Source organism: Mus pahari, chromosome 3 (genome assembly GCF_900095145.1).
Source record: "Mus pahari chromosome 3, PAHARI_EIJ_v1.1, whole genome shotgun sequence".
NCBI classification, from domain to species: Eukaryota; Metazoa; Chordata; class Mammalia; order Rodentia; family Muridae; genus Mus; species Mus pahari.
Window position 1 is genome coordinate 11,927,205 of NC_034592.1, and position 26,183 is coordinate 11,953,387.

Consider the following 26,183-nt stretch of genomic DNA (forward strand, 5'->3'; position numbering starts at 1 on the left):
AGGTATTGATGCTGCTTGAAGCACGCAACACACCCAATACCACACAAATCTGATTATATTAACATGGAGAGAAAGAGAGAGGGAGGGAGGGAGGGGGGGAGGGGGAGGGCAGTAAGGAGGGGAAAGAGAGGATGGGCAGTATGGAGTAGTGTTCCAGTCAGGGAAGGACCCTATGGAGACCAGCTGCTGTGGGCTTCAGTTTCTATCTACCCGCATGGTATGACTCCTCCTCTGGTCTATCAGCATCCCACCTGCTCAGAGTCATCCTACAGCTGTAGGATGCAGCAGTGATGGTAGAACTATAGACCGGACAACCTAACAGTCAAGGCAGCCTGCTTGACTATCTGTAAAGTGAAGACAGCTGTCTTCCTTCTAGAAAAGGCTTAAGCCAGTGAACTCCACGAATTGAAAACTAAAGCCTTTGATCAATTTTTCATTGAGCTTACAAGCTCTCCTGTAGTGAGCAAGGCCCGACCTCCATGGAGCACAGGGCTGTTGCTTTGTCTAGGACCCCTACAGAAGGAAGACTGCAGACATCACCTGTCAGCAGGCAGGCAAGAGCTGGGCTCTGTCTACCCTCACTGTGTCCCAATGAAGCCCTTCACACATGCATATGGGGACTCACCTGCTCCTTCAGAATGGCTCTCAATCTTGGACACCAGGCACCAAATACATGGACAAGGAAGCAAACGGACAGCCCTCCAGGAACCCATGTAACCCCTGAGTGTAATGGAAGGACTAGGGATTTGCAGAAACCCAGGGAAAGAATGTGTCATAATAAAAACTCCATTTAAGGTACTTTTTTTTTTTTTTTTTTATTGATTTCATTGAAAACAGAACAAGAAATGGTCTGAGCCAAAAGACTGCTCTTAAAACTGTCAAAAAACATTTTAACAGAAAAAAATAAACATGGCTGCATTATGAATGTTTTAGAAGAGTGTCTCACACACACACACACACACACACACACACACACAAAAGAAAACAAAAACAAAAACAACCCACTGTCGCTGCACTAATTACAGTATTTAGAAAGGTATATGCCAAAAAAAAGTACATGACCTGCCCAGCCACCACACAAAAGGTGATGGCAAATTTATTCAACTACAAGACTAACATTTTAAAAAAGTTTTTCCTGCACTTTATTCTAAAATCATTTTTGTTCTTTTTTTTTTTTTTTTTTACAGTTGATAGTTTATTTTCATGTGGTGAGTAGAGACCACACCAGATTCAGCACCGTTGTCTGTGTTTTGTGTTTTTATTCTTTGATGTCCTAATGTTCAGTAATGGTAAAAAACAAACGAGTTTATTCATCATCATAGCATGTGGCTTAGAAATCAACAAAAGGTGCCTGCGTCAACGGAACTGGCTGGAGTCAGTACAGGGTTTGCCTGCACACACCAACCTGCTTCCTTGCAAAGAAACACCAGTAAGAGGCTTGATATACAGGGCTAGATATAGGGTTTCTTTAAAAAGCAAACCCACATTTCATCAAAATGAGTGGTGGGTCAGCAGACTCTCCGAGGCTGTAAGGGAGCTAGTGTTCTCCAGTGGCACATGGGAGCTGGTGCCAGAAACACAGGCTGTGGGCAGCAGGTCTAACGGAGCAGCTTGTAGGTGATGGTGGCCTTGGTGAGTGCCATACAGAAGCGTGACCAGACAGTATACAAACAAAACTGGCAGTGGAGCAAGGGCTTCGGAGACCAGAGGGAGACGTGGGTGACTCTGCAGCACAGAGTCACCACCAGCAACTCACAAGTTATGCAACATGGAGTCCCAGGTCTGAGGTGCAGGCCCAGAGGCATGCTCTGGCCTTCCTGAGAGGTGTCCACACTTCCGGCTCCTCTTGGACACACACAGTTTCTTCCTCTCTAAATTGCAGTCACCAGAATCTGATTTTGAGGGTCCCACTTGGCCACACTGGCAATTCATAGGGGGTCAGCAGCGGCTGCAGAGCTGGTATCCGGAAGGCCATTCTCTTGAACCTCCTGGGCTGCATTGGCTTGCCGCTGGGCCAGGGCTGCGCTTGAGTGCCGACACTTGGGAGACCCACACCGGCAACTGAAGAGCTTGCCCTTGACATCCCAAAAGCGTTCCCCATAGTCAAACCTGGGGGAGAGAACTCAGGTGAGATAACCTAAGTACCCCTAAGCTGTCCCATCCAGGCCCAGAACCCTATATGCTGGAAGCACATTCATGGCTAGGAAGGCAGAAACCACACCCACCCAGCCAGGGTCACACTGTGCCTGTAGCTGTACACACCCCAGCTGCTCCCCAGCCTGAATCAGGCGGGTGCTGAAGAAGGCAATCCTGGGAAACCGCAGATCCTGGTGTGACATGAACACTCGCACAGGCACAAGGTTGGGTTCGCAGTGGTGGTTTATGAACCGGCTGACATTCCCATAGAACCGAGCGTCAATGCAGTATACCTCTCCATCCTTTGGGGTAAAAAAGAGAAAGGCCGCAGTCAGTGATCACTCCAGGACATGTCCTTACCCCAGAGACCTGCACTGCAGTCTTGAAAGTCGGGAACTGGACAGTGGCTCTGCCAGGATTAAAGAACTTTCTTCTGTGGCCCACGGTGACAACTCAGGGTTCAGCAAAGCAAACTTCTGTTACAGCCTGAGGGTAGCCGCAAGCCATGCTACACTAAATTCTGCAGTGCCAGCGGTAGGAGTACAATGCTAACCTGGGACACAGAACAGGGTTCTAAGTGTCTCTGTCCCACAACTCTGCCATATTATTCTGTGATAGTTTCTGAGCACAGAGGGATTGTAGGATTAAGACTTGCTTAGTGGGCTGTACTAGCTCTTGAGCCATTTAAACAGTTGTCTCACTGAGACCCTGTGTGTGAGAAGCTCCTCTGGTGTGAGTATTGTACAGCGAAGGAGGCCTCTGCTGCAGAGGGCAGGCCTGACACGCAGGAAAGACCAGGAGGAGCCTGTCCTAAACGCTGACAAGAAGCTGCCAAGGATTAAATGGGCACCTTGAGGTCCGCAAGCAGGCCTGAGACTGGCCACGGTGCACATACGGAGCTTGCTGCTATGGGTCATCCCAGCCTCAGTGCTTGGGCATGACTATTACACACGCACGACGTACAAGAGGGGGAGTTAGAGAAGAAAGCCAGGTCTGCTGGAATGAAGTGTGTGATGAAGGCGCTGCAGGACCTACCTCTGTCTAGGATAAAGCCCAAACAAAAACCTGTTCTAGACGCCTGCGCATACCCATGTGAACACAGAATTCAGGCAAAAGTCAAACCCAAACCAAGAAGGGGAAAAGCTGGGGTCAGAGATGGGCATCTGACAACATTTACTCTGTAACTTCCAGACTTGCAAGATATGGACGTGGATGAATGTACTCCAGCAATATCCCTGAACAAGAGAGTTTATGAGAGAATTCACCAACAACCACTCAGATCGAAGACAGAACAACCCATGTCCTGCATCTGCCATAAAGACAGTGAATAGTAATCTAAGAGTTTTGGGTGTTATGGTTTTAAGACTATTTCTTTGGTGACAGCTTAGGAAACTACAGATTACCCTAGCCTATGAAGAAAACAGCTCTAAGAGCAGACACTACACATGCTAAAGGTACTCAGAACTGTGGGATCCACAGGGAATCCTTGGGCTTCTGGGTTGGGTGCCAAAGTCTAGACACTGAAATTTCTGGCTGCCCTAGCCCATGTTGTAAGGAGACATCAAGCTGACTGGGAGCAGCACAGTTGGACAGAGAGAGACCAGGTCTGTGCATGAGTTTTAATCTGAAGCTAGGCTAAAAAACAATAAAGGGGGGAGAGGGGCAGAAAACAACATGCCCACTTGAAGGGAAAAGGAAAACTTTAAGAATACAAAGGAGCACCAGGCACAGTAGTGCCTACACACCTTTACTTCCAGTGCTCAGAAGGCAGAGGCAGTCGTATCTCTGAGCTCGAGGCCACCCTGGTCTACAGAGTTACAAGACAACCAGGACTACACAAAGAAATCCTGACTTGAACCTCTCTCACTCCTAAAGAAAAAAACTACAAATGACTCGGGTGGGCACAAGAAGCAGAGGCAGGTGGATTTTTGTTGAGTTTGAAGCCAGCCTGCTCTAATTTTCAGGACAGAGCCACACAGTAAGACACTGCCCCAAGATAAATACATAAACAAACAAACAAACAAACAAACAATAATCTTAAAAAGCCAGCTGAGTCTAGCCCAAGACAAGCAAATGATACACAGGGACAAGTGTTAGAGGAGCTGCTCATGTTCTATACACCACCAAACAGCAGACCATCGGAGTGCAGTCACTACAGAGAAGTGCAAAATCCCAGCAAAGAAAAGGACACAGTCAGAGAGCCAAGCAGGATTCTACTGAGATCCACTGATTACTTACCCCTCCTCCACATAAGGGAGCAAGACCTGCAGGCAGCAGTACATCACTGCACGGGATAACTCATTGGGGTGCTATTTGCAAAATAGCCAAGGTAAAACCGACCTTCATATCCCCAAAAGACAAAGACAGACTCTAGGTGCTGATGACTTCTGTACTATACTGGCAAGTGAAAAAGGAGACAAATAAAACTACACCACTTTCTATATAAGCACAAAAAATAAGTACCTTTCTTTCTATAGATAGTCCCTGACTGGGAGCAGTGGGGAGAGTACCATGAGTGAAGTAGCCATTCCCCTTTAAAGCTCCTACTCGAAATCCTGACCTCCCAGTGATAGAATCAATCTGGGAAGTGACTGCAGCTGAGAGGCACACACAAGAAAGGCCCAGAGAGTTCATGCCTCCCACAACACAGAGCAGAGGCACTGGTTATGAACCAAGAGGTAGCCTCCACCAGCATGAAAACTGCGAGGAACTGTGGATGTCAATATCCAGTAACAGAACACAGAACATGCAAAGTTTAAATACAGTTGCTACTTTTAGAACATACAAGCCTTCTGCATAATCACGAGTGTGATAAAATGCGTGGATAGCATGTATAAAGTCCTGAGTCCAATCTCCCAGCACCCCAGTACAAATGAACAATCTAGACATTGTATTTTGGGGAATTATGATGCTTAAGGCAAAGGCTTCTGGCACTGAACCGAACCTGAGTTTGACCTGCAGAACATACATGGTGGAAGGAAAGAACCAATTCCCTCTGACCTCCACATTATATCTGTCTGTCTCTTTCTCTCTAAAACTATTTTGAGAGATTTTGCTATGTGACATCAGACTGCTCAGCACGGGGGTTGGGGCTGCGCATGTACTGCCATGCCTGACAAAACCACAAATTCTTAAATTTCCAAATCTGAATTAACTAACACATTAATATAACTGTGTAACAAACTGGTAACACCATTGCACAGAAATAAGATTACAATACTTCAAGTACTCAGTAAAATATCTGCTAAGAACCACACAGCTGCAGAAGAGCAGGACACACCCACAGCAGCTGTACTATCTGTATGGTCGTAATAGCAGCAAGGCCACTCTGACGCAGACTGCAAGGGCTAAGACTCTATCTATAGGGAGGTCAGGGAAGCCCTCAACCTGAGCAGAGAAATGAACCATCTACGGCCACATGTCACATTGTTGACTCCAACCATTAACTCCGTAAGTTTTAGCATCTTGGCCAGGTGTAGCTGCACACAGTTAATCCTACCCCTTGGAAGGCAGAGAAGAATTAATCTCTGTAAGTTCTGAGCCAGCCTGGTCTACATAATGAGTTGCAGGCCAGAAAGGGCTATAGAGATATTAGACAGACAGACAGACAGAGAAAGAGACACATAGACACAGGGGCACAAAGGTAGCTGGACAGATTTGTTCAGTGATTAAGAGTACCGACTGCCCGATCATCCAAGGAACCTGGGTTCATTCCTAACTCCCATGTTCACAACTTACAACAACTCCATCTCCAAGGGCACCAGGCACACCCATGGTGCACAGAAATACAATATGTGCAGGCAAAATACCCATACACATAAAATAATGAATGAATGAAATGAATGAACAAATACCTTAGCAGAAGTTTTTTTCTATGAAATCCATTCTCACAACGGACTCAGGGGTCTTAAAAAGGAGAGATTGCAACTGTGAGGCTGGGCTGATCACAGAAATCTGGTGCCAGAAAACAGCAGGTCAGGCACGGGGCAAGATCTATGGGACCCAAAACAAGAGCTATGTGCACATTAAAGAGCTGTAACTGGGGGTTAGAGAGATGGCTCAGCAGTTAAGAGCACTGATTGCTCTTCCAGAGGTCCTGAGTTCAATTCCCAGCAACCATATAGTAGCTTACAACCATTTGTAATAGGATCTGATGCCCTCTTCTGGTGTGTTTGAAGACAGCAACAGTGTACTCACATACATAAAAATAAATAAATAAATCTTTAAAAAAAAAAAAAAAAGCTGTAACTGATCAAAACATGATCTATACCAACATTCAAATCAAAAGGGTGATGATATGTATCTGCAATTCCAGCACTTGAGAGGCAGAGGCAGCAGGAAGCCACAAGTTCAAGAGCAACCTAATTTAGATAGTAAAATCCTATCTCAAAACACAAAGAGGAGAAAAAAATTAAAACAACAAATTTCCTTTACACCTGGCAATGGGGAGGTACATGGACAGAAGAGCATCTGCCTTCTCCCAAGGAAGAGCAGATGGCTAGACATTTTCCTTCAAAAACAAAACAACAACAACAAACTTGTGGGAAGTGGAGATGACTCAGTCAAGTGTCAGCCACACTAGAACCCTAGTACCCCTGAAAAAGCATGAAGATGTGCTGTTGTATCAATAAGGCCAAATCAAGAAATATGGTAGGAAGCAACAAGACATCAGATGCTAACATTTGGAGACACACACAAACACACACACACACACACACACACACACAGCAGCTCAAAATAAAAAAGTTCCTTAAATGAATGTGAATAGCATGACAGAAGTCCCTAGTTGTACAGAAATGTCAGGTAAAGGAACAGCTAAGGCTCACAAATACCAGAGTTCCTTCAAGAACACAACTAAGAACATAGTGCCACACGATGGGTGTGAGTGGGCCTCAATGAGCAAGTGCAGTGACAGCTGGGGACAGACACGTCTGGATGAAGGACCTCTGTAGTGCAGTGACTGGTGTCTGCTGCAGCTCTCTGCTCTCCCTGGATGCAGCAAGTCTGAGCTCAGTCCTAACTAGCTCTGGGAACCTGCTCAATGCAGAGGTATTTGGGAAACCTGGAGAAATGTGTGAGAAAGCTGGCCCCAGATAAGCCCCACCTGTGTGTGACTGGTGTGAAGGCAATACCACAGTTGTCAGTGGAAATGATGTCACAGAAAGACACACACCAGTGGAATGCAATGAGATGGTTTATTCATTTTTACATCCTACAAGGGAGGGACAGGGGGGTGGGAGGAGAAATGTTGACCCTGGTAGTAGTGCAGGTCCCTACCTCTGGTCGTCTTTGCTCTTTTGCAGATCAGAACATTCCCACAGCACACATCCCCCACCCTCACCTCCCAAAAAAAAGAGAGGCTGTCATGACAATTTGGTGCGAAACCAAATATTCCAAGAAATGGCAGTCAGGTGAATGCTTTCTTCTCTTTTTCTTTGTCTGCCCTTTCTTTTATCATCTACATGAAAGACTTCTTTAAAACTAGGGAAGGGCAGCAGAGAAACTCAGAGCAGAAACACCTGTGTGAGGAAAGGTGAGAGCAGAGGTGAGATGCGGGTGGGGAGCAGGTAAGGTAGGAAGAAGGGAGAATCGGGGGGCCTGGGCAGGAGAGAGGGATGTGTGTGTTCAGCAACCAGAGCCCTGGGTATTTACAAGCAGCCATGTCTAACAGGCCCAACAGGGCCTGCTCTACTTATTGGATACTCCTTTACCTGCTACATAGTCAGTTTTATTCACTGGAGTTTCAAAGCACCTAACAGACCTCAAACCATCCACATCAGCCCGGAGGGAGAGCACTTCCCACAGGGTCTGGCCAATGTCTCAAGGAGCCAGAGAGGCTGACTGGAAGCCTGTGGACCTATGGCTAGAGGCACAACTCCAGAAACTATCATTACTACTGAGAGATGTTCTGTCCAGAACTATAAGCCTAGACATGACTAGTGCCATACTTTAAAATAACCCTTCCACCTAGAAAATTTTACAGCTACGGTCTCCCTCATAAGTATACTATCATCGCTCAAAGAAAGGGCCTCAGCATGACCCAGAGAAATTCTGCAACTGTCCAGTGTATACTCACTGGTCCCCAAGTTGCAGAACCACTACTGGGCTTCTCAGAGGAGTTGTCCTGTACACATACCCGTGCCTGGATTCTTTACTGCAACTGGAATGATGAAGCCACTGAAAAGAAACATGTCTGCTCACTAACCCAACCCAGAAACTCACCGGGGCCAAGAGCTTTAGAACCTAGGGATGGATAAAGGGCGACTCTCTTAACTTTGCCCTTGAAGCAAGCAACTTTCTATACCTAACTTTGGCTCCAGCATACCAACTTCATGCGTGTGCTGTTAATGCCAGCCTTTTCCAGAACAGGGATAGTGTGGACTGCCAATCTTCCTTTGAATAAGCCTCATTCAGCTCATTTCTACTGTCAGAGTCCTCATGAAATTGCTGAGTCCTTCTATGTATCTGCAGTTTGTTCTGAGTTTCTTTGATCTCAGCATGACTACAGGACACAGTGCGCTTGAAGGGCTGTCAGGGATCCTGTGTGCAGGCATCTGAATGAGGTGATAAATAAATGTGGGTATATTCTGGTCAGGCAACAGCAGCTGTGGTCACCAACTCAGGAGGTTTGATCTAAGCAGGTATAGGAAACAGAAGGCCTCCGCATACTTAAAAGCTTTGAGTACTGAATGAACAAGAACCACTGACATCGTATTCTTTAAGATAAAAAAAGACAATGGCAGGAATTGAGAATGATGGTCGCATAGCAGCATTGGTGAGGGAGACACCACTGGAAGTGATGAAAGGAACGTGGAAAGGGTGAGACTGAAAAACAGTCCTGGACACGAGCCTCATCCTACAGCCAAGGGATAATGGGCATGACCCTCATAGGAGGTGCTGAGAGACTGGGAGTACTTGCAAGACTGCTGGAGTAACATCCCTGGTGGGAACACAAGGGTTTCCCCTCTACCAATATACTAAGAGGGCAAATGAAACTATCTTTATTCATACAGCACGTAACTGTATATGCAATAAATCCTAATCAATAACCCATAAAAAATACCAAAATTAAAAGGTAAATATAGCAAGATCAACCAAAAGAAACAAACAAAACCCCAAAACAACCATTTTGAAGTACTACCTATAATCAGTTGAGAAATGAAATGAAAGGCAACAGCATTTTAAGAACCATGTATAAGATCTATGTCCTACCCAGCGAGCCTCCGCTGAGAGAAAAAGTCAAGCCGTGGTGGGTCTGGACACCTAGAGTGCAGTGTCACATATCTGAGTAGACAAGACCCTGGAGGTCCCAGCCAGGGCTGCAGAGCTACTGCTGACCATACAGACACCACACTGACTCCGATTTACCCGGGAAGCCAAAGTTCCAGGCACTAACACACATGTGGCAGGAACAGTCTGAGGACTAACACCACTTGCATGAGTGAACTCTGCCATCAAGAGGGTGGCACTGGTATGAGAATCAGAAACCAGACAAGGGACAAAGCATATTCCATCACAGACAGCAGCATGTGAGAAGCAATACTCTGGCCAGCGGTGCCTAGATGACTACAAGTCCTCACAGACAGAAACAACCTCAGCTCTCACCTCAGACCACTCACCAAGGTCAACTCAAAACAGGGACAGAGCCAAACATAGTTCTATGGAAAGACATGGTGGAAAAGCTTTATGATCTTAGGAGAGATAGAGGTTCCTCAAGACAGAACAGACTGGACATTAAAAACATCTGGCTGGAGAGATGGCTTAGCAGTTAACAGTGCTGGATTCCAGCACCCACATCTAGTTTCAGGAGATCTGATTCCCTCTTCTGGGTTCTGTGGGCACTAGGCATGCAGGCAAAAATGTATCATACATATAAAATAAAGTAAAACAAAAATTATTAAAAACCTAAGTAAAGATGCTATAAAGCCTAGAGAATATATCATTGAAATTCTAGTAACCAGACTACCACAAAACACAAAACAGACCTGTCTACTCCCCAGAAGGGATGAGATGCACACCAGGCCAAGTGTCCATCAATAGGAGAGGAATTCTCATAGTCACCCTTGTCCGTTTTGCATGCACAAGTACACAGAAAGACAAAACCTACCTGAGTTCAGGAACTGACAAGGTTTTGACACTCTTGAACCTGAGAATCATGTTTGGTTTTTATTTGTGTCTGTGTGGAGAAGTTTTGTTTCATTTGGCTGTTCCAGGGTGGCCTGGAACTAGCCGAGGAGGAAGAGCTGAACTTTTGGTTTCTTAGTCTCTGCACCATGTGAGTGCCTGGAGCCAATGGAGGCCTAGGGACTATAGTTACAGACAGTTTTGAGTTGCCATAGGGGTGCTGGGAATTGGACCCAGGTCTTCTGGACTATCAGGCAGTGCTCATAACTGCTACACCATCTTTCTAATACCCACAGCTGGTCATAACGTAGACCTTGCTTCACAAATGCTAACCTTGTGAGTAACTTCAAGAGTCAGAGTCTGAGGTCAGAGTGGCCCAGTTCTCTGGGGAGAACTCCATGATTGGGTGGTTACAGTTAGAGCATAGAAAACTTTTATTTCCTTGCCAATTAGCACAGACTGTGAGATTTAGGATATTTACTTAATAATTACTTACTTTAAACAGCATTTCATTACTTAACTCTGGCTGGTTTCAAACGCAGAGATCTGCCTGTTTCTGTTCCCATGTGCTAGGATTGAAGGTGCTACTGCACCCAGCTTTAAGAAGTTTATAAAGAACAATTCCTGAATTCAGAAACAGTGAGAGACTGGGGTGGTCTTAGCCACCTTTTGCCTGGCCCAGAAGCCACAGGAAACCCTAAATCCTGGAGCAGACGGAGCTTGGCCCTCTATTATCTCCCTACATAGGACATTAGTATCCTGATGTCAATGGAAACAGAAAAGCCTCCCTCATCGCCCACATTTCTGGATCCTATGCTGCTTCCTATGTGAATCTATGAGCTGCTCCCTATTACTTGATCTTAGGAGACCAGTCTGGGAACTGGGGGACATAATGAGGTAACCCAGGTATTCCCTTGAGGTACGTGGCTTGTTACAACAACAGAGGTATCTCAAGTTAGGGGCCTGTGCCTAACCAAAATGAGCCTAGAACTGTAAGATAAAACCTAACAGATGTATAAGGAGCATATACCCATATGCACCAGTGACTCCAGACTAGACTGCCTGTGCCAGCCACTTCCCAGAATACACCAAAACAAACTGCCCAAGTTTTACATTTTGCAATCATCTGCTCTTATGCATTGGTTCTTCACAACACATTACCTTATTGTCAAGATCAAAGAGGTAAGAGTCCTCTTCCCGAACGTCAGCTTCAGAGTCCGAGATCAGCTCCCCTACGTATCTGTAGTGGGAAAAGGGAAGAGCCATCTCACATCTGTGCCCTCAGACAAGGAACAATGCCATGGAAGGATACAGACACAGGACACGCTGGAAAAGTTCTATGGGCTGGGATCTAGATCTGGGCCCATGTGTTTGCAGCGTAAGGGACGGCTTACTTACTAGTAGTGGAATTCTAAAGCTAGCACTTTTAGTGAATGACTGAGGTAGAAAATCTGAGCACAACCCTAGGGCTGGTGTAATCAACACTTCCTCTGCTTGTCCTCACTTCTGCATGACAGTGAAACATGCTCCCAGGGGCGTCTTAGAGCGTGAACGTGTATGAGAAGTTCCAGAAATGAAAAACAAAACAAACTAACAAACAAAAACACAATAAACAGAGCGGTGGGACTGCAGGGACCCACTTACTCGCAGACAAAGGTGCCCAGTGGGATATCCTGGAGGGACCGCACACCCCAGCCCATGTCCTGTGTCCGATAAAGCTGCAGCCTTGCCCTGGAAAACAAGTAGAGGGTAGGTGGACATGTACCTGATGGTCCGCAAACCAACTGTATCCATTCTAAAGTGGGCGAGATGAGCGAATAGGGAAAAATGATGCAGATTCCAAATCAAGGGAGAATTATGACTCTATAGGTGATTGAAAGCAGTTCCAGTCACCTTACAGACCCAGCACCACACACACACACACAGGAAGCTGAGAACCCCGGATTCAGACTGTCAAAGCATAAAGTATAGCGGCCCTTGGTTTCCTCAACTTATGGCCTAATTCACAAGGTAGCAGTGAAGATGAAAGGTAGAAGTGTTTCCACTAGAACCCAGACTACTGCCATTCTATTACTCAGGGAGTATGCCAGCAACAACCAGCCAGGAAGGCTCCTATTGGCTGGGTGTGTTCTAGGTAGACCATACTTAAGGAATTCACCCCCTCTTCAAGGCATTCTCAGATAATGCCCATCCTATTATTGGTCCATTTGTGAATATGGGGACACAGGTACTGAAGTGTGTGCACTCTGCCCTTGGTGTACTATAAACAGACCATAGCTACCAATGTTTAAAACTTGATTCTGGCTGTGACACAGGAGGTACAGGAAAAGGCACAGGACAAAGAGGGGCTCAAGAACCAGGAAGAACACAACAGTCTGAGAAAAGCCAACCAACAACACCATCCATAATGTTGGTTGGCTTTCTCTAACACTAAAACCAAATTTAGCAAGCCCACTCGTATCTCAGCCAACCTAGCTTGGCTGGCTGTTCACACACACACACACACACACACACACACCACACTCCTTCTCCCAGACATTGGCTCTACCCACAGATATACATGCCTCTGGCCAGTGTGACCCAATATCTACACCCTCACCTGAGACCATTTTGCACCACACGATTTCGGCAGTTCCTCCAGCATGAGCAGGCATGATTGCACTCGAAGATCAAGGGTGGTTCTGCCATGTTAAACTCAGGCAGAAGTCGGCCATCCTATTAACAGATGGCCACAAGGGCCAGCAGATGTCAACTAGCATTCCCTTTAAATGAACTTTAATGACATATTTTTACAAAATGCCCAGTCTGGCTTCAAATATACACAAACAATGGCTTATGGATAGACATTAACAGCTAGGGGAATAGCAGAGTTAGGCTCCACATCTGTGGTCTGAGTGGAAATTTCACAGGTATGATACAGGTTTGAGGACCTCTTGGAGAAATCTTCCCTGGTTAATGCTGTTCTAATCCTCCTGTCCTGCCCTGCCCTGTCTCAAAACTACGCACCTCTTCTCTCTGCATACTTTGTCCCTGATCTGCATCTTGGGTCCCAAGGCTCTACTGTCTTAGTGCCTGCTCCCACTAGCACTGCCCGTTCCTTGAAGACCATGACACTACCCTCAGGCTACTGTGTCTAGTTGATACTAGCCATCCAGCTTAGCCACCCAGCCTAGCCCTGGCTTGGTCTTTCTACTCATCATTTCTTTGGACAAATATATGCGGTAAACATATGGCAGGGCTCACCAAACAAAAACAACAAAGACGTTTCCTTCTACAGCTATGCCAGGACAGCCAGGATTATCCAGGTAGTGACAAAAGACATGGGTTTCAACCCGATGACTCTGGGAACTCAGACCGCAGCCCCATAATCTACTTAGAATCACCCCTTAATTTCAGCTTGTCACCTCCTTCTACTTGTTTTCCATAACCAGCTCACCTCCAATTGTCCCAATGTCACTAGGACATCTGAGAATCAGAAAACATGCTCACAGACACTCTTTCATGGAACTTACCACGTAAGCACATGTGCAGCAAATGTGTTTCCTCACCTTATCATACCAGCAGCGCATGCTCAGCTGGCCACACATGCAGGTGCTAGAGGAACAGTCATCTACACACACGCAGTACTGAAAACAGAGTGGACTGCATGTCAGACAGGCATCACATTCCTGCTACCCATTCCCGCCCTTGCAATCACCACCCAATGCTTGGGAAAATCTCAATTGCCTTTAATTTGCTACAGTCTCTCTTAGGAGCAAGGTGGGAAGGCTTGGGACACTATGAGGAAAATGCACCATGTTGGCAGGGAGCAGCAGGCAGGAGTTTAGACATGTGTAGCCCGCAGGGAGCTAAAAATAAAAAGCCTGTTGCACCCAAGGCCAGATACCTCTCAGAAAAGATGAGAATACAGAATCTCACAACCAAGCTGACATTTATACAGCTTATTCTGTGAGAATCAGGAGACTCCTTTAAGCACAACTGTAAGGAAAAGCCTTTCAAATGAAAAAGTCAAAGAGATGGGGAAGTTGTGTGCCAGGCTATGGCTGCTGGGGCTGGGGAGCATGCAGTGCACTGCTTAGACCAGCATGGACCCTCTTGCCCATGACTTAAGGACCAGGAGATGCTGAGGTTCTGAGCAACCTCTGAGCAACCACTGATAGGGACACGTAGGGCCTTCAATAGGCTTTCAAAGTATGCTAGGAAAACTGGAGTCCTCCTAACAGAGAACTTGAGATTTTTATCTTTCTTCCACGTCTTTCCTTCAAGACAAGTACAGAGAGAACAGGATCTCCTGGGATACTTCCACAGGCCTTCTTCCAGAATGGTGCTAAGTCCTAGGACCCAGTTCTAGGGATATGCCACCCCTTCTTCTCACCAACCTGCAAATGAGTGATGTTCCTGTCAATGTTCATGGGGGATGTCACGCAGTTCTGGGAGACATACTTATAGTTGGTGGGACATAACTCGCTATCCACAGCATTGACACAGGGGATGGGAATGCGCTCATACCCTCGGGCGATGTCTCTGCACAGACAAAGGGAGGTGTTATTTGTGCTGTTCTAGATTCTGCCTCATGGGAGACAGACACAGCTGCCAACCAGTGCCCACACCAGCCTTGGATCATGGGGGCGGGGCTTATCGCTCTCAGCCCACCTGTCAATGCTTTGCTAGACTCTCCTCAGTGTTAGAACCTTCTCACCTGCTCACCGTCTTCTCAACAGCAACGGGCTTGTCAGGGGCTGAGTCCCGAAGTGCTTTGCTCATCTGCAATGCACTCCACACCTGCGAACTGAGGCTTGCACACTGCAAGGGAGTCTCTCCTTCCTTGTTTTTCAGAGTAACATCTGAATCCCGAGAAAGAAAGAGGCTAAAAGGGAAAATAAAAGACAACAAAACATTCAGGTCTGAATTTAGAAGAGACACAGTTAAGAGACATAAAATGACTAGCTATCTGTCATGTAGCACCCAACTTATAGCTCAGTGGCTCTGGAACAAGCATGTCTTGCCAGGAGCACGTCTGCTCCCACCAAATACTTATAATGAGGCATCAGTCTTCTCGCCTGAACATTCGTGTAGGAGCTAGGAATGTTTAGTTAATTTAGTTTTCTACTTTGCCCTTAAGAATAAGAAATAGGGAAATGATATGGTGAACAGGTGTGTTTGGGGTATGCAGAAGGGCAACACAGCACGTCTGCCTGATGAAGGAAGAAGGGTTGCCACACCTGTGCTAGAGGGTTTCAAGTACCACAAAGCCACTTCATTTCCCCTTTCCAGGTGCAGGAGAGGAGCCACCTAATCATCAGAGCAGTACACCACTGCCGGCATGTAAATCCTGCTGAAAAGCACCCTAAACAGCCACCATTTCCACCTGAGAGGGAGAACCAATAGTACCCAGTTCCTCCTGGAACTGTCCCCACACTGTTGGGTCTGAGACTTTATTAAGATTCAACTAAGAATGTGGGTGGGTTTGTTTGCTTATTTCTGTTGTCTAGGAAATTATGAGCCCAAAGGATACCATAGATGATCTGAGATATCAATTGGAAAAGGTATTTCTCCACCTATATTGCATCAGCTCTAGGTAGAGTGTAGACACAGCCATTTAGCAGTCACTCTAGGTAGCCTGGCAGCAAGAGCTATATTGGCATAGGGCTGCACTCACACAACACAGTCGTAGCGATTCTCCCTGGCTGCAATGTGCAGGGGTGAGTCTCCATGGATATTCACAGCATGCAGGTCACACTTGGCAGCCAGCAGTATTTCAGCTATGTCCACACAGCCTGAAAATGCTGCCCAGTGCAGACAAATGTTCTCCTCCTGCACAGAGATAAAATGAGAACCCAGTGAAGATGGCTTCTGGCTCGGAGCATGCTGCTGGGAGCAGACAAGGACATCCTTGGTACTGTGCACAGCTGGTTATTCCTAGCATAGGCTACACTGGAGAAGGGATTTGTAGTTTCATCAGAGAACAAAAATCCTATCTAAACTGCAGCATTTATCTATTTTTTTTTTTCACTTTAAAAGTAAAAAAAAAGAGAGATGGTTCATTGGTAAAGACCACATGTTTCTCTTGCAAAGGGTAAGGAGATCTGAGTTTGGTTCCCAGCACCCACAACGGGTAGCTTACCACCACCTATTACTCCAGTTCCAGAGAATTTAACACACACACCTTTAAAAATTTAGGGGAAAAAAGGTGATATAATCACTTATAGGCTATTTTGAAAGTAGGATAATACAGAATTATGCCATCTTGAATAGGATAATTATTAAAATAACTAGTAGACTTTTCTTCTTATTAATTTTAAAAGTAAAAGCACTTAATGACCTAAGTTTGACCCCCAGAGTTCACGTGAGAAAATATTGACAGTTGATGGCATCTGGGGAAGGATTAAGGATATGGCCAGTGATGATTCACAACTGGATTTGGTAGTTATTTAAGACAAAATAACAGAGGACATTAAGTAGGAAGTAGAGCTGAGGAAGTTAGGTGGTCAATATAATCAAATATAGTTTATGAAATTCTCAATAAAATATTAAGTTTTTTAAAAGGCAGGAGCTGAAGAGATGACTCGGTGTCTAACCCTGCTTGTTGTTCTATCATGAGGACTGGAGTTTGGCTCCTAGCACCCACACAACAAGCAAGGCACCCAAACTCTGTGGGATGTAACATCTGGACGCTGAGTGTGCACACACATATGCACAGACACACTCACACAGTATTTTAAATCTCATGAAGTAATAATACTTACTATAGTCTCCTGTCAGGACACAATGGCAACAAGTCCCTGCCGGACTCTGCCCATCTATGGTCACCATCCCTTGAGGGCTCACCTCAACTGAACCTGCAACTACAGCCTATACATTATAAAGCTTAGAGCTTGTCCTTTTCACTGAATGATCAGACCACTCCATAATTTATTAACTCCTTAATTTACTGAATGCTGTTTTTCCTCTGGAATGTAACACTAATGGTTATTCCTATCCACTCCTCCCTCTAGCCCTCTTTGTCTCCCTCTCTTGTGGATTCTTTTTCAGGTCTAAACATTCAGAGATAAGAGATTCTGGCTATAGATTTAGAAGACTGGCCTGATGTGGTCTGCCCTGCTCTGAGCAGTCATTGCTGCTTCCCTCCCCTCGGGAACACGGTCATAGACAGAAGTCTAGCCTGAGCATGCCTTAGTCCCCAGCAATCCCTTGTAGTGAAAGCCATCCCAGGCTCCATAGTATCAGATCTGCCTTCTCTGGCAAGTAGGCAATGCCAAGCCACATCCCAGGGACCCATTCTGCAGGCCTGCAGTGGTCACATTCATCTGTCATACTCTGGTGCTCTCCGACAAGTGGACAGTCTCCCTTCCAGTGTCCACATGGTAAGGTGGAGTCAGGGCTTTTCAATTCATTGAACACTTGAAAACATAAAAGCAGAACAGAGATGGGGTGTGTTGTCTATCAGCCTCGCTCACTCACAAACTGCCCTAGGCACAGGCTTCATTATTTCATTCATTTCTAAAGCAAACTGCTTGTAGTCAACATTATTACTCTGTCAAAAACCTTAGTTAGCCGGGCATGGTGGCGCATGCCTTTAATCCCAGCACTCGAAAGGCAGAGGCAGGCAGATTTCTGAGTTCGAGGTCAGCCTGGTCTACAGAGTGAGTTCCAGGACAGCCAGGACTATGCAGAGAAACCCTGTCTCAAAAAAAAAAAAAACAAAAACAAAAAACCAAACCACCTTAGTTAACTATCTTTAGTTCTTTTCTGGTTGGCGTCCTTGGTGATTTCAGCCCTCTAACTTTACATAGTTACATTACATCCCCACACGTCTCAGAGCTCAAGAAAAGTCCTGACTTCTCAGGTCACTTTTTTCTTAACAGAATGATCTGTTCCTTTTAGCCAGTACTATATTGTTCTTAAATTCTAAGACCTCCTCTTAGGAGACTGTTGACTACAGAGCCACCACATTGGCCTGTGCTTCAGAGTACTGTCACCTCCACAGTGGAGGTGGCACTTTCAGCTTCCACAGGCCAGACTGAACATACCCCCTCCCCCCACCAGCGAGAAATGTGAAACCGAACAGTGTACAGTCATGGTTATCAATCTACACAGGCACAGGAGACAGACCAGGGAGCTGGAGCTGTCTACTCAGTCAAATACCACAGAGACCGTAACAGCAGACGGAGCTGCATGAGCCTGTCAAGACTGAGCTTCCCACAACGCAACATGAGCAGACCAGAGAGAAAACACCCACAGGGCTCCAATCTTTCACCCGTCCCTTCAGCCAGGTGGGAAGCACCATCAGTGTATGGACCATTATAACCCTGCACTGAGGACTGCTGCAGATTCACTAGACCAGACCAGAGAACAAACCACAAGAGAATTTGACAGACCCCACATGGATGGCTGTAACTAACTCTCTCTCTCTCTCTCTCTCTCTCTCTCTCTCTCTCTCTCTCTCTCTCTCTCTCTCAAGAATACAGACAAACTGGCATCTGGCTTTAGGTCCTGACACACAGATAAGAGGTAAAACTGACCACTGACAAACCAGAACTGGTATGGATACTGAACTGGAAATCTGACCATTAGGCACCTGGTATAATTGGATCCCACACACTCAGAAGGTAATTAGACATGGTAGAAATTACAAACAAAAGCCCTTCCATTCCATTCCTACCAACACACAGTAAAGAAAAAAACTTACAGAGAGCTGAAAACCATGTCTAAGGTAAAAAAACAACAAAGATGGGCAGCATATTAGAGCACACAATTAAACTCAGCTGAACCAAAAATTAGGGTGGAAAGCCAGTATATACAATCTGACAAGACCATCCAAAGCCATCAGGACAAGTTCTTACAGTCTAATTCACATTATCTGAAGAAATCATAACCAAAATTCAAAATGTGACAAAACCCCTAAATCACAGGTCTAAGACATCCAATCAACCTACACCTACACAGAGCTAAGCACCAGCAAGGTACACCACAGAGTCCTCATAACAGCTTGGAGAAAAAGCATGTATTACACAAAAAGCGTGCACACGAAAAGGTGCAACAGTTTCCAAAGATCTTAGCAAGGACTCTGGATAGCAACAGGCACAGCATAAACCCGCTGACCAGAGAGAACTCTACACCAAGCACAAACATTTCCAAACACAATGCAGGATACAGGCCATGCTGCCGTGAAAACAGCATGAGCAGCAGGAGGAAGCAGAGACAAGGAATAGAGGTCTAATTGGAGAGGAGCAAGGCATGGCGGACAGTCTTCCCAGAAGGAAGCCAGTCTGCTCAAACAAAGCAGTAACATGTGACCAAGGGTCAAGTCGTACTCACAGGTAAGGTAGAAATAAATGGCCTCAAGTTTAAGGTGGAAGATGGAAAGAAACAAGACGCTTCTGCTACATGTGCTACTGAGGCCTCCACAAGGGTGTACTAGGCCAGAGCTGGTCTCCTGTCTATGAGACCTTGAGTCTACGGGAAAAAAAGGGGGGGGCTTTCTCTACTTCAGCACTGGCAAATGCTAACATGAAAAGGAAGATCCATAAGGAAGAGGAGGAGGATTAAGAGGAGGGGGGGGACACCAGCAGCAGCAGCCAGGGTGCATAACTAATCCCAGTCCTTAGGAGGCAGGAAAAGGCAGGTCTCTGTAGGTCTGAGACCAGCCTAGTCTATAAAGCGAGTTCCAGGACAAACAGGTCTGTTATACTGAGGAACTCTGCCTGTCTCAAAAAACTTTCATCCACATCTCACACTATATAGAAAAGTTGAATCAAAATAGACCATAGGCCTAAATGTAAAGCTAAAAATGATATGCCACTGTAAAAACAAAGAAGAACATCACTTTCAGTTAAAACAGTGATTTGTTGTTGTTTTTCGTTTTGTTTTGAGAAGGGTTTTACTCTACCCCAGAGTGGCCTGGCTAATCTCATAGCAATTGACCTACTTCAGCCTCTCAAATGCTGGGATTAAGAAGCATGAGCCATCATGTTCAGCTAAGCAATGCTCTTAAATAGAATATAGGAAGCAGGTTCCACACACATACATGAAAACAAAGAATATTCTAATGTTTGCACTTTTCCAGGCCAGTGTGGTCGACACAGCAAGTTTTAGGCCAGCCAAAGCTACTCAGTGAGTGTTAAGGAGAAGGGGGAAACAACAGCAACAGCAGCAACAGCAATAACAACAGGAGCAGCAGCAACAACAGGCAGCAACAACAGCAGCAGCAGCAGCAGCAACAACAACAACAACAAAAAAACAGTAGCAGGAGCAACAGCAGCAACAACAGCAAGAGAAGCAGCAACAACAGGAGCAGCAACAACAACAACAGCTGCTACCCAATGAAGCATGAGCTAAGGATCTGAATACATCTTTGACCAAAAAGCTATAAAACAGCAAAAAAAAAGTCTAGCTGTTACATGAATAAAAATGAAATGAAGATTACAACAACCAGAAGCCAGAAACAGTAAGCACTCTAGAGGCAATGTGGTGGCCCCTCCATTTCCAGGATTCATTTGGGAAAAGTTGGGACACAAATATTTGCAACGCATGTGTCCACGAACAGAGGGTCAATAAATGGCCAATAAATAGACATTTCAAGCAACAAGAAAAAACTGCCAGAGTGTAAAATGAATCCAGGACAGTCACTCCCACAGAGAATTAGCCTCCATTTTGATAAAACCATGACAAATGATCAGATCCAGAAAGAAGGCCAAATGTGAAGAGCTCACTATGTACATTTAGTCTGCAACTACATGTCAACAAAAGCAGCTAAACACAGTGTCATATTGGATAAGTAACAAACTTAAAGGACTAAGTGTGGTAGCAGATGCATTTGATTCCAACACTCAGGAGGTAGGGGCAGAGAGATTGCTGTGAAGTTGAGACTGGTCATATATAGATATAGTGAGTTCCAGGCCAGCCAGAGCTATATAATAAGACCCTGACACCAATAAACATACTAACAAAACCAACACAAAAGTCAAACTTGACAGCTAACTAATCCTTCCATATTGTTGGAACAGCAAACAATATTTCAAAAATAAGTGGTATTTATTTCTCAACAAAGCTTTGAAAGCCAAAGGACTGGACATCATTTACATAAAACTTTGACAATTATAAACTCTAGGGGTCAGTGAAATACAAGACAGGTGAGCAAGTCAAAGTGTTTGCTAAAGAAGTCTGATAGCCTAAGTTTGTTCCCCAGAGCTCATGTAAAGGTAGAGAAAAGGGACTGACTCCTGAAAGTTGTCCTCTAACCTCCATATAGCCCTGTTACATGTGCAACCCCCACCCCTAAATACAGAAAGAAAGAAAGAAAGAAAGAAAGAAAGAAAGAAAAGAAAAGAAAAGAAAAGAAAAGAAAAGAAAAGAAAAGAAAAGAAAAGAAAAAGGTAAAACTTAAAAACCTTAGTATCAGCCAGGCAGTGGTAGCACACACCTTTAATCCCAGCACTCTGGAGACAGAGGCAGGCAGATTTCTGTGAATTTGAGGCCAGCCTGGACTACAAAGATAGTTCTAGGACAGCAAAGTCTATCTTTGAGAGAAAGTCTGTCTGAAAGAAAAGAAAAGAAAAGAAAAGAAAAGAAAAGAAAAGAAAAGAAAAGAAAAGAAAAGAAAAGAAAAGAAAAGAAAAGAAAAGAAAAGAAANAGAAAAGAAAAGAAAAGAAAAGAAAAGAAAAGAAAAGAAAAGAAAAGAAAAGAAAAGAAAAGAAAAGAAAGAGAGAAAGAGAGAAAGAGAGAAAGAGAGAAAGAGAGAAAGAGAGAAAGAGAGAAAGAGAGAAAGAGAGAAAGAAAGAAAAAGAGAAAAAGAGAAAAGAGAAAGAAAGAAAGAAAGAAAGAAAGAAAGAAAGAAAGAAAGAAAGAAAGAAAGAAAGAAAGAAAGAAAGAAAGAGAGGAGGGGGGGACTCAGCAGCACCTTCAAATAAAGCCAGATGGCCTGTGAAGAATGCTAGACTATGGAAGGCTACAAGAACTAACACACCCCACTCATGTGTCTGTACCAAACACTGCTCTTAAACGCAACTCATGTAAGGGATAGGACCCTTTCAGGCTGTACTGGACCTTGTTAACACTACTTCTTTAGTTTTTACCCAACTTTAATTTGCCTGGAATGGACTAGGATAGCCCTTAAGAGACTCTGTCCCAAGAACAAAAAAAAAAAAAAAAAAAGAGACTCTGTCCCCTCTCTTTAACAAGATGCATTATGTAACTCTTGAGTAAGTTGCAGGTTTGGAAAAGCATCTGAAAGAACAATAAAAATAGCAGTTAAAAGAGTTTGAATGAGGGTACTGTGCATGGGTGGGAAAAGGCGTTCTTGGAAGCCATAAGGTTGCTAAATGAGAACCTCTAGGCCACAGTTCACAAACATCAAGGCTATTTCTACTGCTGTTGGTTGCACACTAGAACCAGCTGGTGGTACATTTGTGCAGCTTCATTTTTATCATCAACTTGATACAAGCTAGAATCACCTAGGAAGAGAGAATTTCAATTAAGGAATTAGCCCAATCAGATAAGCCTCTGGCCAATTGTCTTGATGATATTGATGTTGGAGAACCCACCCCAAAGCAAACAACAACGGCATAACCATGGCTCAGCTTGTTTATAGACACTCCTTCTATTTCTTTGACTAGGAATTTTAGCAACAGATGGGTACAACTGTTTCCTTGGTCTGTGATCAGTACCCTAGCTGGGATGAATGGACATTTGTTCAGCTATCCCCAGAAAGGCACATGTCTAGAGGGATAACAAAACTACTTCTCTGACTATAAAATTAGGCACCACAGAGTGTATTAGGTCAGATCATTTACATTTCTTTCTCTTTCTGTTTTTTGTTTTTGGTTTTTCGAGACAGGGTTTCTCTGTGTAGCCGTGGCTGTCCTGGAACTCACTCTGTAGACCAGGCTGGCCTCGAACTCAGAAATCCGCCTGCCTCTGCCTCCCGAGTGCTGGGATTAAAGGCGTACGCCACCACGCCCGGCTTCTTTCTCTTTCTGATCACGACCCCTACATGAGAGCTGGTTCCTAGTGGTTTTTCTTGGGCTCCTCCCCAAGGTCATGTCAGTCAGGGATATGAGTCAAGAGACAAGGATTGGGCAGTTGATTCACACAAGACACATACCCATGAACTCTTACCAGGCTAGATTTGCAGGGATCCAGTACAAGAACTATGTTGGGTCAGTAAGATGTTGACCTCAAAGGACCAAAATAACCAACATGTGCTAGAACTCGACTTCAGAGATCTAAGCCCTCCAGAAGGAAGAAGCTGCTCAGTGGCCTGGCTCCTCTGGCCTTCTAAAAGGCTTTTCCTTAAAGTTCCTAAAGCACCATGAAAAACTCACATTATCCCGGATATTGATGTCAGAACCTTTAGACAGCAGCAGCTTCACCAGGTCCACGTGCTTGTACTCAGTGGCCCAGATCATAGGTGTCCAACCACCATCATCCTGAGTGTAAGAGACAAAATATTATCACCACCACAGACAGCAAGTGAGAGAATGACTGACTTCATGCAGTTTGCTCAGGACTAGGGGTCCGCAGAGAAAGTTTTCTGGAAAGTCAATGCACTGGCTCCCACCAAAGATACAGCCCCACCTGAAGTAGGAAAGATGAGCTTCAGTTAACACTGTCAGCCAGCCTGAAATAACCCAGGGAGGACCCATAGCAAGGTTTGTGGGAAGAATGAATACAATGTTTCATTCTTGTTCTTGGCCCTGTTGATGACAAAGCACAAGACCAACCAGCAGATAGAATAATATCAGACACAGAAGAAATTGTCACTGCCTTTTAGAAGCACAGCAGGAGAGAAAGCAATCCTGTCCCCTAACTCTGTAAGGTCCGTCACCTTCCTACCACTATGGTGAGATCAATGGATGTTAAGTATTTCATTTAGAACAGAAAGGTATTCTGCAGGAGCTGAGAGTTCTGTTAGCACTCATCAGTCTGGAGGTAGAAAGACAACCTCCTCCTACACACCTTCAAAGGGCTCCCTGTCCACCCACACATGCATGTCCCTGTAGACACACATAGCCTCCACAAACGAGATGATCTCTCTATAGTCAACTATTGGCATCATCAGAGACAGTGGTGACATAAGGGCACATATGCTGCATAAACACTAGCCCAGAGTGACAAGAATAGAATGCCTCGCAGTCACCCAACAGGTTACTGCTAAGGGCAGTTAAAGTAAATCAGACTATGCTACTTTCAGACCATGAAAAAAGACAGTACAAGCAGCCAGGACTAAAGCAAAATGGCAAGAAGGACCTGAGCTAAAGACACAGGGACATGAGGGAGATGGAAATGCTGCCTTAAACCAAGGATCAAAGGGCCCTACAATGGTGTGTGGGACAGTCTTGGAGCCAGCTCTTTTAGATCATCTACTGGACTGACATGTATTTGTAGACACCTATTGTGTGCCTAGCACCAACAATGCAGCCTAGATCACAGAATTGGTGAAACACCATCTCATGACTGATGGGGGTAGGGCAGGTCAGCAAACAGCACATGCAGTGAGACAGAGGGCAGTGCCAAAGCACAACCAGATCTAGGAAAGAGGCCTAGGTACTCTCAAGAAGGGCAGAAGCCATCCTGTGCACGGGAGTTTGGGAGACTCTGAACAGACAGGAGGAGGCCTGACAGAATACCAAGGATGGAACCATTAGCCAAGTATTGCACAGAGGCCCTACAGAGCGACAGAATATGGGGATGAGGCCTGTGCTGGCCATTTTTAATCAACTTAATATAAGCTAGGGTCATCTGGGAAAAGTGAACCTCAACTGAGAAAATGCCTCTGTCAGAGGTTGTATAACCAAGTCTGTGGGGCATTTTCTTGTTTCATAATTGATGTGAAAGGGCCTACCATGGGCAGACTGTCTTGGAATGTATTAGAAAGCAAGCAAGGCAGTAAGTGGTGTTCTACCATGGATTCTGCTGCAGGTTCTGCCTCCAGGTCCCTACCCTGACTTCCATCAATTAAGGACTATAACCTATAAGATCAGATAATCCCTTTCCTCCCCAAGTTACTTCAGCTATGGTGCTTATCACAGCAACACAAACTAAGACAGGCCTTTAGGGGGTTGTGGGCCTTTAAGCATCTGAAATTAAAGAGTTGGAGATGAATGAAGAAGGAGGTGGAACAGCTATGCCACTGTACAGGAAAATGGCTTTACCTGGCAGTTGACATCCATCTGTCCATTTGAAAGCAGATACTGAACCACATCATAGTGGCCTTTCTTGGCAGCCAAGTGCAAGCATGTGGAGCCCTCTGCGTCCTGCAATACAAACGCCATTCAATCCAGAGAAACTACTTATGACTTAGTTCTTGGTGCAAAGCAGAGAAGTTACACTCTCAGCCTACAGGAGGTCCCGTCTCAAAAGCCCATAGTCAAGACTCAAGTCCGTTGTCCCTATAATAGGGAAACCCTTAAGTTGCAAAAACCCCTGCTCCAATCACATATACCCATACAACTCGTCCATCATGATGAAGGAACATGCCCATTTCTACCCACTCGAGAGCCCCAGGCCTCTTGACATAATGAGGATGCTTTACCAACTCCTTCCAGGAATAGTTCCAACATGAACATGTGTCCTATCCAGTCTATAACTGCGCCTTAAAGGACTTTGGAGAGCTAACCATGGTCACAGAGCACATGGAAAATAGAGTGGATGGTAAGAGCCATTCACATGCAGAGAATTTAAAACTAGGTGTAAAGAACAGGCAAACTTGATGTACAGATGCAATGTGGCCATATTACTGCTTCTGCATCCTTTGATGCTGGGAGTATTCCATTAGCTTTTGATTCTGCTTCCTCCTAGATTTTATACTCATCATACTACCTCACAATAAAAAATAATAATAAGGGCTGGTGAGATGGCTCAGTGGGTAAGAGCACTGACTGCTCTTCCGGAGGTCCTGAGTTCAAATCCCAGCAACCACATG

General features: G+C 45.1%; 1 protein-coding gene across 12 annotated transcripts in view; it reads right to left on the bottom strand.

The window, feature by feature from the left end:
- Positions 1 to 835: 835 nt before the first annotated feature.
- The window catches only part of Ehmt1 (euchromatic histone lysine methyltransferase 1), a 150,631-nt gene continuing 125,283 nt past the window's right edge, over positions 836 to 26,183 (bottom strand). For all 12 annotated transcript variants that reach the window (XM_029535938.1, XM_029535937.1, XM_021192329.2 and 9 more), the window contains 11 exons: positions 25,414 to 25,515; positions 23,584 to 23,688; positions 15,920 to 16,074; positions 14,960 to 15,127; positions 14,640 to 14,784; positions 13,809 to 13,886; positions 12,860 to 12,975; positions 11,905 to 11,991; positions 11,422 to 11,500; positions 2,263 to 2,438; positions 836 to 2,109 (listed from right to left, as the gene is read on the bottom strand). In XM_029535938.1, coding sequence (XP_029391798.1) covers positions 1,929 to 2,109; positions 2,263 to 2,438; positions 11,422 to 11,500; positions 11,905 to 11,991; positions 12,860 to 12,975; positions 13,809 to 13,886; positions 14,640 to 14,784; positions 14,960 to 15,127; positions 15,920 to 16,074; positions 23,584 to 23,688; positions 25,414 to 25,515 — 1,392 coding nt within the window. In that variant the 3' untranslated portion in view covers positions 836 to 1,928. The remainder of the gene's footprint in view (positions 2,110 to 2,262; positions 2,439 to 11,421; positions 11,501 to 11,904; positions 11,992 to 12,859; positions 12,976 to 13,808; positions 13,887 to 14,639; positions 14,785 to 14,959; positions 15,128 to 15,919; positions 16,075 to 23,583; positions 23,689 to 25,413; positions 25,516 to 26,183) is intronic.